General features: G+C 44.5%; 1 protein-coding gene across 1 annotated transcript in view; it reads left to right on the forward strand.

The window, feature by feature from the left end:
* The window catches only part of TMEM178A (transmembrane protein 178A), a 98,377-nt gene that overhangs the window by 77,514 nt on the left and 3,420 nt on the right, over window positions 1-17,443 (forward strand). Inside the window, exon 3 of the mRNA XM_018571563.1 lies at window positions 16,497-16,634. Coding sequence (XP_018427065.1) covers window positions 16,497-16,634 — 138 coding nt within the window. The remainder of the gene's footprint in view (window positions 1-16,496; window positions 16,635-17,443) is intronic.

Here is a 17,443-nt window from a genome sequence, read left to right on the forward strand (position 1 = left end):
GGGGGGTGGGGGTGGTGGAAGGTTGTCCTATATTGCAATATGTTTTTGTCTTTATATGCAAATGTAGCTGGATGAATGGGTCTTCCTTAGCCTGTCTGGGGGATTTTTAAGCAACCCGGCTGCCCCAATAGCACTTACCACCACCAGTGGCGACCAACAAAGCGAAATCCAGACAGTAGATAAAAGCTGAATTTATTTTATTGCTGAACTTCAGGGAGAGAGGGTCAGGGTCAGGCACATCCAGGACGAGGTAGACTCCTTCAAGCAATAGAACAGAGTAACTGCTGCCATCACAGACTATGACCTTTAAGCCAGACACAGCAATCTGTATAGAGAGCACCTGGCAAAGCAGCACTTCAGAAGTCCATGTACATGTTCATCTCCAGTATCAGTAGCTGACCACTGAGCCTCCAGATTCAGGCATCCGTGTCAGTATAAGGCTAGTCCCCAGACTTCAGGCCTAGCCAGTTCAGTCAGCAGGAGCCTCCCCCCAGGGAGGCCTGGGGGAGGGAGACTGACTGTTGCATTAGCCACACAGAACATTTATACCCTCTCCCAGCATGCATCTCTGCCCTGTACCTTCCAGTGATTAGCCAGGAGGCACAAATGCTCAGAACAATCCCTATTGGCTGCTCTGCTCTGTGGCAGAAACAAATCCAGCAACAGGCAGATGCAGCAACCATAGATTGTTCTGGAGAAATTAGATGAACATAACTACAGATCTATCTCAGACTAACTACAGACAATTTGGGTGCAGTACAGTCACTTGGAGGTGCGGTGTCCACAGAGGGTAGCCGGCTGAATTGCCTCTCCAAGCCCCGGCTAGTAAAAAATAAAATAAAAAAAAGAACCCTGCTTGCTGGTATACAGCTCGTTTCTGTCCTGCGGGCCTTGTAATTAGCATATGTGATATAGATTAGGCTAAACTCTATGCACAAGACATGAGTGACTGCAGCTCTGTAATCATTAATACATCATTAATTGTATTTTTAAATGTAAGCAGTATAAGTATCTGAATTTAGTTTGGTATTAGCCTGTTGCAGTCCCTGTACAACAGGACTGGGGTGGGAGAGGAAGAAGCAGTACAACAATCCAATCAGTTCATGTGCGGACAAATAGCATGATGTTATGAAGAGAAACCAGACAGAGAGATGAGCACATCAATGTGCTGCTTCTCTGCTCACTTTTCAGTCAGTCTGGGTCGAGTACAGGATCGACCTGGGCTCAGATGAAGTGGATTGAATAATGCTGGCCATGGGACTGAAAACATCTAGAGGAAAAAAAAGGACTGCAGGGTAAAGCACTATATTTAAGGTAAATATTGATATAAAAGCTGGTTTTGCTATTTTTAATAGGCTATATATTTGTATCTTGTTATTGGTTGGAGGTCTGCTTTAATTGCATAATTAGTAATGTCTGTTTTTTTTTTTACAACACTAGGTAGAGTAACATACAGTCAATGGCTAATGTAACTTAAATACTTTGATAAAAAAAAAAAAAAGCATCTTCATAAATATACTTCCTGTGTTTATCTATGGCCAGCATCTATATCATTTAACTTATAGTACATTTAAAGATTTAGGTTAATGCATGAAGTAGCTTTGTGATCCTTCTTAGTGATATGTGCCATTACTTTGGGGTAGTTTACTTTTTTTTAAATAGGAAATTTAAATAATTTGGCTACATGTAGCTAGAAAAGTAGCTAGAGAATATACATGCCAATTAGATGCTTTCTTAAGTGTATATAAAGCCAAAACCTTTTTTGCTTTGTTTTAAATAGAGTTAAGTTAAAACTTCTATCAGGTTATCGTTTTGCTGCCTGTGTCCTGCTGGAGAGATCTGTATTCACTTACGGTCTTGGAGATGCATGTGGAAATAAGAAGTCTCTCTAAAGTCGTCTCTCTAAAAAATGGAATTTAGATCTTAGAGAGTCACCGGAGCAAGGGTCCTCCAACAACGGCCCATGGGCCAGATACGGCCCGCCAGTGTCCTTAACCCGGCCCACTTCTGGTGGCAGGCGGCGAGTGGTGGGTGACGGGCGGCGGGCAGTGAGTGGCAAGCGTCTGGTGGCAGTTTCTTCATTCCCTCCCTCCCTCTCTCTGTTTCTCTCCTGTTAGTGAGAAGAAGTTACATCAGAGAGAGGGACCAAGGGAGAAATCATCCTCCAGCAGACTGATTGTCCTTCTCGCCTTCTAAACAGGTATTTGAAAAACTTTATCAAAATAAATATCAAATGAAAGGGGGGGTGGGGGATACAATTGCACGTGTGTGTTTACATACAATTGCTGTGACATGTTTTGTGGGGGCATCTTTTATGTGCAATAGTACATATCTTTCAAAACAGATGTCCAGATTCCATGTTAGTGCAACATCCATTTTATAGTTTGATAGTTGTCATTCAAACGACAAGCGCATTTGGGGCCACGCAGGGTCCCCTTCATCAGGCTCAGAAATGCTCTTGTCGTTTGAATGACAACTATCAATAAAAATGGATTTGCACTAGGGATGCACCGATACTAGTATCGGTGCCGATACCAAGTATTTGGGCAAGTACTCGTCCAAAAGCTCCGATACTTACCCCCCCATACCGGAACTTCCGATCCGATGGAGTTCTCCTTCTGTCCAGCAGTGCCGAGGGAGCATGGAGCCAGCTTCCTTTCCAATCAGGAAGCTAGGCATTGGGTTATGATTGGCTAAGAAGCAAGCTTCACTTGTTGGTAGGCAGCCTAACTAATCAGGAAGCTGTGACGCGAGCCATGACGTACCGCCCGGCTTCCTGATTGGTCAGGAACCCAGGCTACCTAGAAAAAAGTGAAGCAGGCATGCTAGCCAATCAGGAAGCCAGGAGGCGGGTCAGGGCATGCCGCCCAGCTTCCTGATTGGTTAGGAAGCTAGGCTGACTACCAACTGAAGCTTGCTTCCTAGCCAATCAGGAAGCTGGGCAGCACATCATGACCCGCCTCCCTGATTGGCTAGGAAGCCGACTTCACGTGTTCCTAAGCAGCCTGGCTTCTTAACTAATCAGGAAGCCGGGTGGTTTGTAATGAACTGCCTCCTGGCCCTCTGATTGATCAGGAAGCCAAGTTGCCTAGGAACAAGTGAAACCAGTTCCCTAGCCAATCTGGAAGCCGGAAGGCGGGTCATGACATGCCTCCTGGCTTTCTTATTGGCTAGGAACCCGGCTTCACTTTTTTTCTAGGCAGCCTGGCTTCCTGACCAGGACATATAGTGGGGTGAATCTCACCAGTGGGTACAAACAGCAATAAAAACATGACTGAGTTTTAACCCTTTCCCTATTGTATCTAAAACAAATATCTCTATGTACACTTTATTTCTTTACTTACATTTGATTTAAAGACAGACCCAGAGAGAATGAGTGGAAGGGCTGCATGACTGGGGGGAGCAATAGTCCCTGGAGTACGGGTTAAAATTAAAAGGGGATTAGCTGATCTTACCTGATTGGAGGTTGGGGTCAGGTGTCTGGGAGGAGCCGCATGGGTTTGGACTGTAAGGGCATGAGGGGAGTTCTTTCTGGAAAGTCGATGGAGGAAGCAGGTTGTCGTATCTTCACCCTGCAGAAGAGAAATGCATTTTAATATAAGTGACCTGGAGTGATAATATGAGTTTAATATGAGTGACCTCCCCTGCAGCTGAAGTACTGAGCGGGGGGAGGGCCCATCGTGGGAAGCATCCTGCTGCGGGTGGGGAGGTGAAGCAGCTGCTCCTCCCACCTCCACTGAAGCTTTTGTTTGGCCTGCGGAAAGAAGAGTGGCAGCAGATAGGAGGCAGAGCCACACCCCCTTAAAAGGGACGGGAACTTCTTTCTGGATCTTCGGCTGGCATGCAAGTGGTGGTGGCCGCGGCCAGGGTGGCGGTGAGGAGCCCTGGGTCTTCTTCATCCTGTTGCAGGACCGCGCACCTACAGAGCACCGGGACTCTTCTCCTGAATGTGGCGAGTTTAATGATGTTGGCGGCCCGCCCATGTCCAGAGATGGTGGAGGTCGGCTGCGGAGCCAACTGAGACCTGCCGGTGCTGCGGCAGCCTGGTGAAACTCTTTCTTATACTTCATCTTCTAGCAAGGTTGGGTATGATGACAGAGGGGGGTGGGATGGTCGCGTAGCAGTCACTTGGCGGGGTGGTGTGCCCTTGGATGGCGAGGTACAGTGGTTTGCACAATGCATTGCCCAGTGTTTGCCAAGTCTCTGTTGCCGCCCCCCGGGCCCGTGGGGGTGTGGTTGCCATTGGGGTCTTCACCTGCGATGCCGTCTGCTGTGGGGTTGCATGCGACTCTTGAGGTAGTCCCTCTGGCTCAAGTGGCGGGACCACTGCAGGACGGGCCTGGACGGGGGTGTTAACGCTTCCGCTCCCGTATCTGTGGAGCCAGATTCTGCGGCTGCCGCCACTGTAAGGCCTGATAGGACAGGGGCCTCCAAGGCAGAGGATGCAGGGGGAAACTCGGTTAGGTTGGCAGATTCGGCAAAGGGACAGGTGTATGTTTGTTTCGAGGGTCCCTTGGGAGTGCACTTGAAGCAGGAGGTTAGGGAGAAAATTTGGAAGGGGGAATTTGTGGAGCTATTTTCCATTTTGCCTTTGGAAAAGTTCAATGTAGAGAAGGGTAAGGCGGATGAGAGTAAAGAGGAGGAGGAGGAGAAGAGTCACTGGCGTCTCATTCTGCTGACTTTTTCGAACTGGCTGCAGGCATTCACTATTTTGGTTCAGCAGACTTGGGACAGTCAGCCGGGCAGCGGAAAGGCTATTGTTGGCAGTTCAATGATGGCACTTGCCGCTTCGGGGCATCCTGTCGTTTCAAGCATGAGTGCTCTGGCAGCGGAGGTTCGCATTGCGTTGCCAGGTGTTTCAAGAGGGGAGGACCCAGTCATCTGACCCTGCTGCAAAAAGGGAAGACGCCAATAAATCTGCCCACGATGGTGCCTTATAAGGTGAGTATCCTAGGAGAGCGGAGGCGGTTTTTCTGCAGGAGGATTTTTAGTTTTGGTTTTCATATCCCTTGTCCTACCCATTCTATTCCAGCCTCTGTCCCCAGGAATTTGAAATCTGTGTTTCTTTATCCCTGGGTTGTTTCTGCCAAGTTAGACAGGGAGGTAGAGATGGGCAGGATGGCAGGGCCTATTCCCCATTTGATTGTGTCCCCCTTGGGCGTTGTTCCCAAGAAGGAGCCTAGCAAATTTAGGCTTATTCACCATTTGTAATACCCAAAGGGGACATCAGTAAACAGTGCCATTAGTCCGGACTTGTGTTCAGTGTTCTATACCTCGTTCGACAGGGCGGTGGCTTGGGTGCAGCGTTATGGCCGCAGGGCGCTGATGGCTAAAGCTGATATTGAATCAGCATTTCGGTTACTCCCTGTGCACCCCGATAGCCAATGCTTGCTTGGCTGTCAGTAGGGCAGGTGGTACTTTGTTGATCGTTACTTGCCTATGGGGTGTTTGATCTCCTGCTCCTTTTTTGAGAAGTTTAGAACTTTTGTTGAATGGGTGGTGCATAAGGAGGCTCAGGTTTCCTTCATCATCCATTACTTGGATTTTATGTGCATTGGCCCGTCGGGTTCCCCCCTCTGTCCTGTTTTGTTGCATACTTTGGAAGGGGTGGCCCGAGAGTTTGATATTCCGCTGGCGCGAGAAAAAACTGAGGGTCCTGCGACCGAACTGAAGTTTTTGGGTATCATCATTGATATGCAGGCCATGGAATGTCATTTGCCATGGGACAATCTCAATTATTTGAAACTTGCGGTGGGTGTGGCCAGGAGGGCGCCAAAGGTGCACCTCCGCCTGCTTCAATCTTTTTTGGGGAAATTGAACTTTGCCTGTCACATCATGCCAATGGGGAGGATTTTCAATCGTCGTTTGTGTTCGGATATGGTGGGGACGTGACCCTGCACCATTTTGTTCGATTGACTGGCAAGCGGTCTGGGAGGAGTTCCTGGAGCGTTAAAATGATAGGTTGTTGTGGATGGCACCTGTGGTGTTGACTTTCGACATGGACTTGTACATGAACACGGTGGGCAGTACAGGTTTTGGTGCGTACTGCCAGGGGGCCTGGTGTACTGAGGCATGGCTGCCAGCAGAGCCATAGCTAGCTCCTTTTGCACCCAAGGCAAGAACAGAAAAGTGTGCCCCCAACAGACGTGTGATGTCACGCGACACCGTGCACGCACTGTCATGTGTCATAATGCACCCCGCCTTATTTCGTCCAAAACAAAATTTTAGTCTTTGCACATGTCTAATAATATGTGTGCATGAGTGTGTGTGGGGGGGGTTTATTGTTTATTTTTTTACTGTACGGGGGGGCTTCGGGAAAATATCACGGGTCTAAACAGACCCCTGACATTTCCGTTTTAAAAAAAGAAAAAGAAATTGAGTACACAGAGTCCTCAATCTCTTTCTGCAGCATCTGTTCTAAATGAATGGAGAGCACTCAGTACAGAGGCCTCCCATTCACTCAGAAACTGGTGATAGTAAAATATTTACTATCATACAGTTATTAATGGGTCGAAGCCTCTATAGTGAGTGCTTCCACCCATTGAGAAACTCATGAATGAACAAAAAGTGATGTAAAACACTGCCTGTTCATTCATAATTGGGGACACATAGTACTATGTGTCTCCAGTCATTTACAAACACTGGAGTAATCAATTTGCTCTGCACAAAGAGGATCGGTCTGCCATCCAGAGGGCTGCAGTAGGGAGCGCTGAAGCCGGCAGGGGGGCAGAGGAGGGAGTGCTTTCACTTCAGGATGCCCGAGCGGTGAGGAGGCAGGAGTGGTCGGAATTGGTGAGTGGGACGAATGCCCCTTTGTCTGACAATGATCGGTTGTCTTTGCTGTTGTACTACATTGGGTGGAGTTTTGCAAGGGGTATGTCGGTTTCCAAAATGAATGAGCGTTTGGCTACATTTGCTTTTCTATTTAAGTCTATGGGCATGCAGGATGTTACTAAGCAATTTTTGGTGCAGCAGGCAATGCGCTGTTTTCGGAAGGGACGTGTGGCACCGGATTCCAAGCAGCCGATGTCTTTTGAGTTGCTGGTGGAGATGATGGGTGTATAGGATGTGGTTTGTGCTTCCCGGTATGAGGTGGCTCTGTTTCGGGCAGCGTTTGCTCTGGCTTTTTTGGGGGCGTTGCGCGTGGGTGAGCTTGCCAGGCAGGGTTTCAGGGGTTTGCAGTGGGGGCGACGTATGTTTGACTGACGATCTTGTTGAGGTGTGGATCCATCATTCTAAGACGGATCAGTTGGGTTGGGGGGGGGGGGGCAATGGTGGTTTTGGGCACAGTAGAACCAGGGGCGGTTTGCCCGGTGTCCTGTGTTTCATGGCAGTGAGGGGCCGTGCTTCTGGCACTTTCTTGCGGCACGTAGATGATTCAGCCCTTTCTCGCTATCAGTTTCGGCACTGCATGTCTAGGGTGGGCCAGGATTTTGGCAGTTTAATACTTATTAGTTTTAGGTAGGTGCTGCAACTGAGGCTGCTAGGTGGGGTCTGCCTCCTAACGTCGTTCAGTGGATTGGCCCGTGACAATCGGATCGTTTCGGGGTTTATGTTCGCCCTCATTTGTTGTAGTTAGCTGGGGTTGCAAGGGTTTCTCTTTTTTCTTTCTGTTTTGTCTCGCTGATGTTGTTTTTTCTTTCTTTTGATCGTGTGGTTAACTGTCTTCTTGTTTTGTTATAGAGTTGCGGCAGAATTTGGGAGAATCTTGCATCCTTTGGGGGGGCAATTAGTTCCCATTTACACAGTATATCTAAAAATAATTTTAAAATAATCTTAACCTTTAGATAATTCTAATTCTAATAATAAAAAAAATCTTTATGTGATAAACACAGACAACCACAAGGTTTTCAGTAAAATTTGACCTCCAGACGCAGCTGGGGTGAAAAGGCATATAAAAGGCTAAAGCACATGTAAAAAAATAACAATTACAGAGTAAATATTGTAATCAGCCTTGTCATAAACCAAGAAATATAATAATGTCCCCAGTTTGAGGTGGACAGCAATATTTGGGTGTAAAAAATCAAAGGAGGAATAACAAATCTTCCAGTATGAACAGGGGAAGGAGGGAAGAAAAAAAAAAGGATTTTAGAAGCTGCTAGTCCATCTTGTCAAAGGCCTTCTTGGCGTCAGTAGGTCGGAACATCAGCGGACAGGCCTTTGACCTGGTGGAGTGGATCAAATCAATAGCCCTGGTGGTATTGTCCCGGGCCTCCCTTTGAGGGAAGAAACACACCTGGTCCCCTGACTATATTTCAAACCTGGCCTCAAAGTATCTCTTCAAAAGACCTCCTCTTCCTTATATTGTAAATTGCTGCGCAAACTGTTGGCGCTATATAAATCCTGTATTATCATAATAATAATGGTCTGGGTGTACAATCTGGGAAATATAGGCTTGGAGCTTTAAAACCATGTTCAAAAGGGCGATGGGTTAAAAATTGGCACATTGGGTGTGATCCTTGTCAAGCTTGGGAATAACGGAAATGTGAACCCGCAGGGCATCTGGAGGTAAAGAATGATTCTTGGTAATGGAATTACTATTCTGTAATAGGCAAGCGTTAGGCCATCAGGGCCTGGTGCCTTCCCTGTTTGGGTGGAGGATAAGACAGAGTAAAATTCCTCTTCAGTAAGAGGGCTCTTTGTATAGATGCAAGTGGAATAAAGTTTGAATTTATTTGGAAGATCATCGTGCGCTGGTTCTACAGCTGGATCCTAGCGAGCAACGGCCAGCATTACAAAGTATGCAGCTGTTTCAGACGTTAACCTGTGTTTGATGAATAATCCTCTGCTGGTAAATTTGTGGGCCTTCCAAAGCATTGGAGGAGGCATCCCATCAGTATTGTTAGTCTGAAAGGACAGAGTGTGTGCCCGGGAAATGTCTTTCCACATCCTCAAGCAAGGCTTTACTAAGACACCAGGAAGCCGCCTTTTGGTATTACAGTAGAAAATCCAAAGAATGATGAACAGTAGTGTGGTCTGAAAAAATAATCGGATCAATTGAAGATGATACCATTCTAGAAATGTCTGTATGTTGGATGAAAAAATTATCTAGGTGCAAGTACATCTGGTGTGGCACATAGAGTGTGTAGTCCTTACTTATTGGATGGCAGAAGCATCATACACCTATATTATTTGAGATAAGAAGAGGTGGGAAGTGTTCCATGAGATATCAACAAGAGGGTCATATGCAAAGTTAAAAATCACCACCCACCATTAATAGTATCAACTACTTCAGACCTTTGAGAAGGGTCAGTTGGTCAGTACTTTGAAAGTATACGTTTACCAACATCACCAGAGTCTTGCCAAGAAGGAAGCGACCAGATGGGTTATGTACTGCCATGGAATTGAGCGTACAATCAGAACACTAACCCTCTTAGCCTTAGAGATCAGAGATGGGCAATGGTAGGCAGTCAGAAATTGCCTATTGGATAATTTAGGAATCTTATATTTCTTAATGTGTTTTTCGTGAAGGAAAACCACCTGGCTTTGGAATTTGACCAGGTCATACTATAAGTGAGAGCGTTTTTCAGGCGTAGCAAGTCCCTTAATGTTGAAAAAAGTCAATTTGATCAGAGTCATGGGGAAGACTCCTGTCCCAGGGTTACCATCCAACACCAACGCAAGCCAAGCAGAAAGAAGAAAAACGAGAGAGGGCAAAGATAGAGGGATAGGACACGAAAAAGAGGTTAATGGTAAAGCAAATGTAACAAGAGGATGGGGAATTCTCATTTTGTTGCTTCTGTGAACGCAGGTGAACTGGTGACCTGTTCAGACCGTTCTCCCTCAGCGTTATGGGGGTGATCCGAATCAAAGTTGTGGCTTTCTTAACCAAGTGGGCATTTATTTAGGTTGCCAATTAACCTAATTAGTTGCAAAATGTTCTTCCAGCTCTTCCTTGTTAGTACCACTTACTTTATCAGCTTTTTTGTTACCCTGTCCCAACTTTTTTGAGACATGTTGCTGCCAAAATTACCTTATTTTTTTCTTAAAGTGGTACATTTTCTCAGTTTAAACATTTGATATGTTTTCTATTTTGTGTTGTGCATAAAATATGGGTTTATCAGATTTGCATATCATTGCATTCAGCTTTTATGTAGATTTTACACAGCATCCCATCTTTTTTGGTATTGGGGTATATGGAGTGGGAGATGAAGTGGACCTCACCGTTTCCTATTTTTAAAAAAAAGGTAGGTCAAAACAGGCAATTCAGACGTAAAATATAACCTCACACCATGAAGTGCTACAGTTATCAAAACACGTGGGCAGGGAGCAGATATACAGTAGAGCACAACTCTATAAAACAAACTATAGCAATGAGGCTCAAACCCAATCAAAGTATCTTAGTGGCCTGGGGTAACCAGTGCACCCAGACGTGGCCTGCCTTGATCCCTAGGAGTAAATACATGAATAAAAGATGATGTAGTTTAGTCCGGACCATCCGGGAGCCTGTGCACCAACCAGAGCCACTACAATAAAGCATCACATATCTCCCTGTTACGATAAACATAGCGGTAACCTGAAAATAATAAAATAGAGATTTAGACATGAAATAACATTAAACAGCCTGAGCAGTAATGTAGAATACAGGGAGGGTAGTTTAGTAGGGTGGATTGACTATCAACCCCGTAAGCTGTCCCACAGTATTGAGCGATTGGCGATGACCTTTGTGCAGATTCCAAGCTACTCTGAACAGTTTGAAAGTGAAAGTAGAATGGACAAACTGAGGGTCCAGCTGAGCTTTCTCTCATCAACATACAATGCTTCTAAGTTTTTAACACCTTTTTAGGATCGACAGTATTCAGATCTAGTTTACAACTGATAATGAAACCCACCAGCACAGTATAGACAGGGTTTATTAGAGTAAACATAACTTCCCACAGACCCCTCCTTAAAGTAGTATTAAAGGCTTGGTGTTTTTTTTACCTTAACACATTCTCTGCATTATGGCAAAAAGCACCCAGTACTTTTCTAAAACCCTCATCTCCCCAACACCTACCTGTGGTCACTTGCTATAGATAAAATCTCCAGGGTTGGGGGGTGGTGCTGAACTGTCATTAAACACTGAGAACCCGGCAGAGCCGCTGTGATATCATGGCGGCTCCAGATATGTTGTCTCAGGAGGACGATTGAGCATAGAGGAACACAACATTATTTTGAGGTCATTAGTCAGAACAGTGCTTTCAATCTGAGACCACAGCTTATCAGGTCTGCAGGACCACCAGTGCTTAGTTTGGTCTAAAAGATTAGCTTTGTAATAGAGGGCTACCTCCGGGGCTCCCATACCGGCATAATGCTTAGACTAAATTTAGAAATTCTGTGAGATTTACCATTCCATATAAAATTGTCTAATAGACGTTGCAATTTTTTCAAATACATTGGCAATATAGGAAGGGGTAGGGCTCTAAAAAGGTATAAAATATGAGGTAGAACGTACATTTTGATGAGATTAATTCTACCTGCCCATGAGACAGTAGATTTAGGGAGGTCCGAGCAAATTGTTGTTACCTTGGTCAAGAGTGTTGTATAGTTGAGCTTGAAGATATTAGAGCTAGGGGACGTCAGATTGACCCCCAAATATCTCAGAGGGGGCCCAGGAGAAAGGGGATATAGCAGTTATAGCGGTTTTTAGCATTGGTGGAACATTAATGGCTAACATGTGGGATTTCGAATGGTTTACCTTATAAAGGGACAGATTGCTAAAGCGAGTAAGGATCTCCTGAACTGCCGGTAAGGAATGCAAAGGGTCCGTGAGGTGGATTAACACATCGTCTGCATATAAGCCAATCTTGTGATGATGTTGACCAACCGTAATACCTTTCACCTCTGGGCATGTTCGAATAGATGCTGCTAAAGGCTCCATCACTAGGGCGAAGATTAATGGCAATAACGGGCAGCCTTGTCGTGTGCCATTAGTGATGCAAAATGGGGAGGAGAGCAACCTTGACGTGCGAACCCTTGCATTGGGTTGAGTATATAGGGCTGTAATTGCAGAACCTATAAAGCCCGTGAGGCCAAATTTATCTAGGACAGCCCTCAAATAACCCCAATGTACTCTATCGAAGACCTTCTCCGCATCTAACGAAAGAAGCAGAGCAGGCCTCCCAGATCGCTCTGCATGTTGCACCAAGTCAAGGAATCTCCCCGTCCCCACAGGAGCCTGTCTGCCGTACACAAACCCCACCTGATCCGGGTGAATCAGATCAGGGAGAATGTGCAGGAGACGATTAGCTATGAGTTTTGCATATATCTTTACATCCGTATTGAGCAAAGAGATAGGGCGGAAATTTGCAGGGTCATCTGTTGGCTTATTCTGCTTAGGAATAGTAATGATAGTAGCCTCAAGAGATTCACCAGGTAAGGATCCCACTGTCGCAGCCTCGTTGGCGACAACACATAATTGCGAAGCTAATACTGTCGAGAATGCCTTATAGTATTCTGCTCCATACCCATCAGGGCCTGGAGTTTTATTTAAGGGTAGATTTTTAATAGCAGTAATGACTTCAGAGTCAGAAAACGGGATCTGAAGGCTCTTTAGCAATTCTGCTGGGACCGAAGGGAGTGATAGGGAGTCTAGAAAACATTGTATCTCCATGTTAGACGGTGTAGGGGAAGATGGGGAGTCCTTTAGGTTGTACAAGAAAGAGTAGTACTCACTGAAACGATTAGCAATTTCAAGCGGATTATAAAGTCTATTCCCAGTACTATCTAGAATGTTAGGAATTTTCGCGCTTGCTTTGCGACTTTTAAATTGTTTGGCTATGGATGCTCCAGGTTTGTTACCTTGGGAGTAATACTTCAGATTGAGCCGTTTAATCATGAAATCGTATTGAGACATCAGAAGGAGGCTAAGTTCATGTCTAAGAATAATCATTATGCCCCATGACTTGAGGATACGAACACAATCCGGTGGAGAGAGGATTGGTATCACCTTGTTTTGATGGGAAACCAGAAGTTTTGTCGGGAAGCCCCATCTATACAAGATCTGACTATCACGTAGAGCTTTGGTAACAATGGCAAATTCTTTGCGTTGTTGAGCTGAGGCAGCCGAGATATCAGCATAGAGTGAAATATGGGAGTAGGGTTCCGGAAGCGCTGGGGATTGCTTAGAGGCCAGCATAAGTTTATCTTTGGTGTGAAAGAAATGGATGCAAGCAATTACATCTCTTGGAACAGATGCTGGCAAATGGTTAGGCTTGTGCAGTCTGTGCGCTCTGTCAATCATCAATTCAGAGCTTGAGCAGTTAGGCAGTAGCGCATGAAGAAGTTGATGAAGATATTCTGGGAGTTCCCTAGGTCCCACTGCTTCAGTTCTTGAATTTAATATTGTTGCGCCTAGATCTGTCTTCTAAATCGGTGACTTTTGCTTGCAATTTCTGAATGAGGGTACTCTGATCGGCATGGGCATCCACCAGATCATTATAGGCGGCCGCATAATCATTTCAGTGCGGTCTGTGCGTGTTCCCAAGTCTGATATTTGCGACTGGAGTACCACAATAGAAGATTTAAGGTCCTGCTGTAATTCAGAGCGCAGTGACAGCAACATATATTTCATACAGCCTTCAGACACTGGGTTATCTGTGACAGGCACATCCTGCAATAAAGTTGTATTAGAACTGACAGTTGCATTAGCAGGCACTGAGGCTAAGGATTTTTTTTTACTAAAAGTTTCTTTGGTCTGTGGTGAGCCGAGGGGGGAGCTGGCAGGTCTTTTAGACTGATCTGTAGAGTTGAGAGCTCCCTGACTACCTCCCGCCTCCATCTCTGACTCATAGCTGTCAGATGTGTCAGGAGGGGCTGAGGTAATTACTGCGCCGGCGCCATTTTGTCTGTATCGCGGCTCCGGCCGCGGATAGTAATCTGTCAATTTCCTCGGTCCCTTCTGTTTCTTACCTCCCATCTCGTCCAAGCGGATAGAGCGTCCGTGGTTAGCTGCTAACCAGGGGACGCTGATCTGTCTCTGCATGCAAGTGGCCAGAGCCAACCAATCACGTTTTAAAGATTTATTATTGAGTCTGATTTTAAAGTGACCAATTATCCATTGTGATAATATATATCTGGATGGTTGTTTATCCAGTTTGGGGTCACATTGTTTACAATCATTATAGTTTGTTTGTGGCACATCTTGATTATTTTTCACTATTGATTATTTTTCACTATTATGTTTCACTAATAATTAAGATTATTGGGTATCTTATAGATTTGTTATTATTTAGGTTTAATAGGGTATCTAGCGCCGCATAATCATCATTTATACTCACACCTGCCTGCTGCCATTCCTGAGCATGCTCTTCACTGGTGGTTCCCCCGATCCCGCAGCTGAATCAACTTTAGGAGATGGCCCTGGCGCTTGCTGGACTTTCTTGGGTGCCCTGAAGCCTTCTTCACAACAATTGAACCTCTCTCCTTGAAGTTATTGATGATCCGATAAATGGTTGATTTAGGTGCAATCTTAGTAGCAGCAATATCCTTGCCTGTGAATCACTTTTTGTGCAAATCAATGATGACTGCACATGTTTCCTTGCAGGTAACCATGGTTAACAGAGGAAGAACAATGATTTCAAGTACCACCTTCATTTTAAAGCTTCAGTCTGTTATTCGAACTCAATCAGCATGACAGAGTGGTCTCCAGCCTTGTCCTCGTCAACACTGACACCCGTGTTACCGCGAGAATCACTGACATGATGTCAGCTGGTCCTTTTGTGGCAGGGCTGAAATGCAGTTGAAATGTTTTTTGGGGGATTAAGTTCATTTTCATGGCAAAGAGGGACTTTGCAATTAATCTGATCACTCTTCATAACGTTCTGGAGTATATGCAAATTGCCATCATACAAACTGAAGCAGCAGACTTTGTGTAAATTAATAAATGTGTCATTCTCAAAACTTTTGGGCACAACTGTACATTTTAAAACAAAATAAATACATGTGTTGGTATATTTAGCTCAATTTAAAAACAAATCAGAAACTAGTTTTTTTTTGTTTTTTTTACGTTTTTACTCCAAGCAAATGTAAAAAATCTCACTGGTTTCTAAGCTACTATGCTGATTTTTCACTTCATAGGCTGCAGCATCCTCATGTATATAATTGTTATCATATCCTCATGAATGAATACATTGAATAATGAATACATTATAAATGATGAACCTAGTGTCAACAAACAGCCTGGATTCGTGGTATCTTGCGGCCACTCCAGACTGGGAGAAGATCTACTTGCCCAGAACACAGACAGCAATAAAATTTGACAGATGATGAAGTCCCGTGGCCACTTAATCAATATGGAGAATTCTAAGTCACTGTTTAGTGAATAGTGATAATGTATAGCAGACTTTGCTGAGCCTGTTAACCGCACATTACTATAAATTTGTCTTGCCTGTTCATAGTTTTTATGGTTTCTTAAGACTTCAATACTTTCCAAACTTGATGGAATTCAGTCTTCAGTGTATCTATACATGATGCAGTCAAACCAATATAACGATACAATAATTAGGTACAATATTAGATAACAGACAAAAACATCTGTCAGAACAAAGGGCTGTTGGCTGCGTCAGATTTATATATCCAGTAGCTTGTAGTTACCCTTATGATTGGTAAAAATGATCAAAGACCGCCGATTGTATTTACCCCAATATCTTTTAGGTAATAGTGTATGGCGCTGCCTGCCACTTCCCACAGTCTTGGAGTTATTCCACTGATTAAGAGGGGGTCATCTCAGTGGAATAACCTACATTGCCCATCTGTTATGGAGGTGGGGGAATTAAAGGTCCTATTTCATAGGGAAAGGTTGGAGGCTGAGCAACAAAGGGACCTCAGATCAGAATCCTTCTTCAGTAGATGGAAGGATTTTCTCAATAAGATGTTTAATTTTGGAGAGATTGCTCAAAAAATGAGACCTTTCGAGCATACTGTCTGGTACCTTACTGCACAGCTTTCCAATACTTATAGAATCCAGGACAACACATTGGATAACAAGTTGGATGGATAAGCAGAAATGAGACCAGGCACAGAACATAATTTAAAAAAAAAAATGTTTTCTACGTGTGGGGGCGACCAGCGCATAGTGGTAAATAGGGGTAGGGGTTAAATGTAAGTTGGTTCTGTACCAGTTGTGTCTTGTAACTTGTTTTTTATTGTATCTACTAAAATACTAAAAATTCAATAAAATATGTGGAGAAAAAAAAAAGAGGGGGTCATCTAATTGCTGTGGGATTTTTAGGGGAAAAACTTCAGATTTACTACAATTTATCTCTATTGCCTATGAATATTCCTGCTCAGTCTCATATGTACACATGCATATCATGCATATGTACACACTGCCTGCTTTGTAACCTGTCCTTGTGAGATCAATTTAGCTTAACTTGTTTTGGTAAGTTGTGATTTACTAAATAGGTTAGTCTGTTCATTTCAATTTATGTTGGGAAATTAAATGTAACCACCTCGTACTGCTCATCCAGAGAGAAGATAACAATCCTAATTTTTATATTTTGCCTTTCCTTGTACAGATTTAAGAAGAATTACTGCTGGGTTCTTGGGCATGGCTGCAGCAGTACTCTTGTGTGGATGCATAGTGGCTGCAGTCAGCTTCTTCTGGGAAGAGAGTCTTACACAACATGTGGCTGGACTGCTTTTTCTAATGACAGGTACTTCCTCCTAAAGTTTTTGCACTAATAAAGCAATTATCATAAATACAACCTGCTTCTCATGTGTTTAATAAAGCTCAACTCAAAGCAGCATGTAAAGCACTCAAACCACACATCCTATCAGGGGCTGACTGGCAACTTTTAGCCCGGGGGGCAAGTACAACCCAGAGGCCCATGGTGCAGCAACTTAGCCCCCCTCCCACTCTGCCTCTTCCCCAGCCCCTGTCTGCCACTTTTGCCATCCATGTAACAGTAGTGTGAATGGTCGGGAGATGTGAGGACTCCTAGTAAGTCCATGAAAGGGATATATAGGAATACAAAATCCCAGCAATAGATACAAATAAATCCCAGCAATAGTACATTATACATACAGTGTATAATGTATTGCTGGGATTTGTTGTCCTCTGTATAATATACCGCGCAATGTACCATCAGCTATAGAGGAATACAAATCCCAGCAATACATTGTAGAGCACCATGTGGGGGGATCCTATACATGCAATGGAAGTGTGTTAGAAGTAAGAAATTCTGCTCAATTTTCCTTTAACCCTTTCACTGCCAATGCGTTTTTTGAACATGTTACAATCCACATTTTAGACCTGAAAATTACTTAAAACCCACACAAAACATATATATTCTGAAAGCAAGCACCCTGTACAATAAAATGGTGTCAGAAACACGGTGCCACACTGAGGGGAAACACAGGGGCCAGACTGAGGGGAGATACAGAGGCCAGACTGAGGGGGCACACAGGGGCCAGACTGATGGGGGACACAGGGGCCAGACTGAGGGGGGGGGACAGGGGCCAT

The sequence above is a fragment of the Nanorana parkeri genome, unplaced genomic scaffold (assembly GCF_000935625.1).
Source record: "Nanorana parkeri isolate BGI_ZX_2015 unplaced genomic scaffold, ASM93562v1 scaffold1783, whole genome shotgun sequence".
Lineage (NCBI taxonomy): Eukaryota > Metazoa > Chordata > Amphibia > Anura > Dicroglossidae > Nanorana > Nanorana parkeri.